This window comes from Nannobrachium achirus (genome assembly GCF_963921795.1).
Source record: "Nannobrachium achirus genome assembly, chromosome: 8".
In the NCBI taxonomy this organism is placed as follows: domain Eukaryota; kingdom Metazoa; phylum Chordata; class Actinopteri; order Myctophiformes; family Myctophidae; genus Nannobrachium; species Nannobrachium achirus.
In genome coordinates this window covers 46,307,420-46,309,949 of record NC_137817.1, presented here as the reverse complement: position 1 = coordinate 46,309,949, position 2,530 = coordinate 46,307,420, and the positions used below count along the sequence as shown (strand labels likewise).

At 45.3% G+C, this 2,530-nt stretch overlaps 1 protein-coding gene across 1 annotated transcript; it reads right to left on the bottom strand.

The window, feature by feature from the left end:
• Positions 1 to 245: 245 nt before the first annotated feature.
• On the bottom strand, positions 246 to 1,187 carry LOC308290156 (olfactory receptor 52E4-like; the record flags this gene model as incomplete). The annotated part of the gene is made up of 1 exon (XM_080731931.1): positions 246 to 1,187. One exon carries the CDS (start codon positions 1,185 to 1,187, stop codon positions 246 to 248), a length of 942 nt encoding a protein of 313 aa, XP_080588057.1.
• Positions 1,188 to 2,530: the final 1,343 nt, after the last annotated feature.

Sequence of the window (2,530 nt, the reverse complement as noted above, 5' to 3'; positions counted from 1 at the left end):
CCATGTTGCTGTTTCATGTAAAAGATATTTGCAGTGACATTACATCTCTCTCTCCCTCACACGCGCGTGCACACACACACACACACACACACACACACACACACACACACACACACACACACACACACACACACCACACACACACACACACACACACACACACACACACACACACACACACACACAGACACACACACACACACACACACACACACACACACACACACACACACACACACACACCCTCACTCACTCACTAGCACGTGGACCTTGCGTGTGAACATGCGCACCACCCTGCGTCTGATCTGGTGCAGGTTGATGCCGTAGATGATGGGGTTGATGAGAGGAGGAACCACCAGGAACTCGGCTGCCATGATGTTCCTGAGCGGCCTCAGACTTCGGGCCTTGCTCCCAAAGCGAGAGTTCAACGAGTCAAACACCAGAGCCATGATGAAGTACACCAGCGTCACCAGGTGAGGGAGGCAGGTCTGCATGAACTTCTTGTAGTCGTCGCGCGAGCGCAGAGCGGCGCGCACGATGCGCACGTAGGACACAATGATGAGCAACACCTGGCCGATGTGAGATACGATGAGAACGAAGCCATACAGGTTGTTGATGGTCGTGTCGACACACGACAGCTTGACCACCCCCCAGTTGGTGCAGTACAGCATCGGGAGGTGGTTGCCGCAGAGCGGCAGCCGAACGGTGAGCACTATTCCCACCACCGCCTCAACCACAGACAGGCCATAGGCCAGCATCAGCAGCCGCGTGGCTGTCCGAGGCGTCATGATGGAGTGGTAATGCAGAGGCTTGCAGATGGCTACGTAACGGTCATACGCCATGACCGTCAGGGTGCTGAACTTGTAGAAGACGTAAAAGTAGACAACGAAAATCTGAGTGATGCAGCCATTGTAGGAGATGACCGGTACGTCAGACAGCAGGTCGTGGAGGAGCTTTGGGTAGAAGCAGGACGCGCCGTAGAGGCCGTTCACACACAGGTTGCACAGATACAGGAACATGGGCTCGTGGAACATTTTCTCCAGGAAAATGGTGACAATGAGGGTGATGTTGACGAAGATGGTGAAGAGATACGAGACGAGAGCGAACGCAAAGTAGATGTGTCTGTCCGTCCGATGTGTTTCGTTAAGTCCCTGAAGAACAAACACAATGTCTGTGTTGTTGTTCATCGTCAGGCCTGTGGGCGATTCTAAATGCCCGTCAAACTCCTCATGTTATCGTTTCATAAGAACATCAAGCATTGACTTTAATTGATTACGTTCATAGCCCCACATTGAGGAGGTATAACTAATTTCCTACAGCACACATGCAGTATAGAAAAGACACACGATAAGAGATTGCGATAAGAGGTTTCTGCCCGACAACAGCGATATGTAGATATATTGATTTCTTTGTTCCCTTTGACCTCTTTGATACGCTTCTGTGATGTTTGATTTTTCTCCCTGCTCTCTCTCTCGCTCTCCCTGTCCCCCCTGTATCATAGCACAAAATGATGGCGCTTGGCTGCGCAAAAAACATTAAACACAAATTTCAACCACTTCTTTACACCTGTGGACCAGTGATGTTACAATCATTTGATCCGCGATCCTTGATCAAAGTAAGCAGAGTATGAACGCTAGTCAACAAACAACAGGATAAATAGTCACATAAAAGGAGCACAAAGCGAACAATGTAGTGCCTCAAAGTAACTATAGGATGCCAGGGTAAACATCAAACATGTATCATTGTTTTAAACAGCATTTTTTGGTCAGGCAAAAAAAGTCTAAATAGGAAAACAAGTAACCAACGTAGAGTTTATCTGCATAGTAAAACTGTATATACAGATTATACATTTTTTAAAGAAGGGATGCAAGGAGAGATGAGGGTTAGTCTGAGAGGTGGTGTCTCTGAAGAGATGAGTTTTCAGACTGCTCTGAAACATTTGCTTCCCAATTCAAAATACACTTCATCAGAAAAGCAGCCACTTGTTACCATAACCAAGAGTGCAATAACCAGTAATACATCTAAGAGCAGAATGAAATACAATACCCATGGTCTAAGGATGGCAGCAGCTGCCCATGTCTATTATACAGATTGTTATATAGATTATCATCATACAGTAGTACACCACAGAACAAAGCCCATCTTCAGGTAAATGTATTTACCATCTATGGAACAGCATTATGTTAGTATACAGAAAGACAAGTTTCAATAACATAAAGGTCAATTGATCATTGATCCATATGACCAGTTACTGACTGTATTTATAACTAGGCATTCTTTCAGTAGCTCAAGTGCAAGGCATGTCAAGTGCTTTGCTATAATCAAACTTAAATATATTTACTTCATTAATAGAATCATGTTATGTCTAACAGCTCTCTGTTGTCCACAATGCTGTGCAGAAAACATACAGTACACCTCCTCTTTTCTCAGAGGTGCAGGAGAATAACCACTGAATAAAAATATAGAAAGTATTTTTGATTAAATGAATATTAGTACAGAGGACACGCGGGTCATACAGGAGGAGACCTTC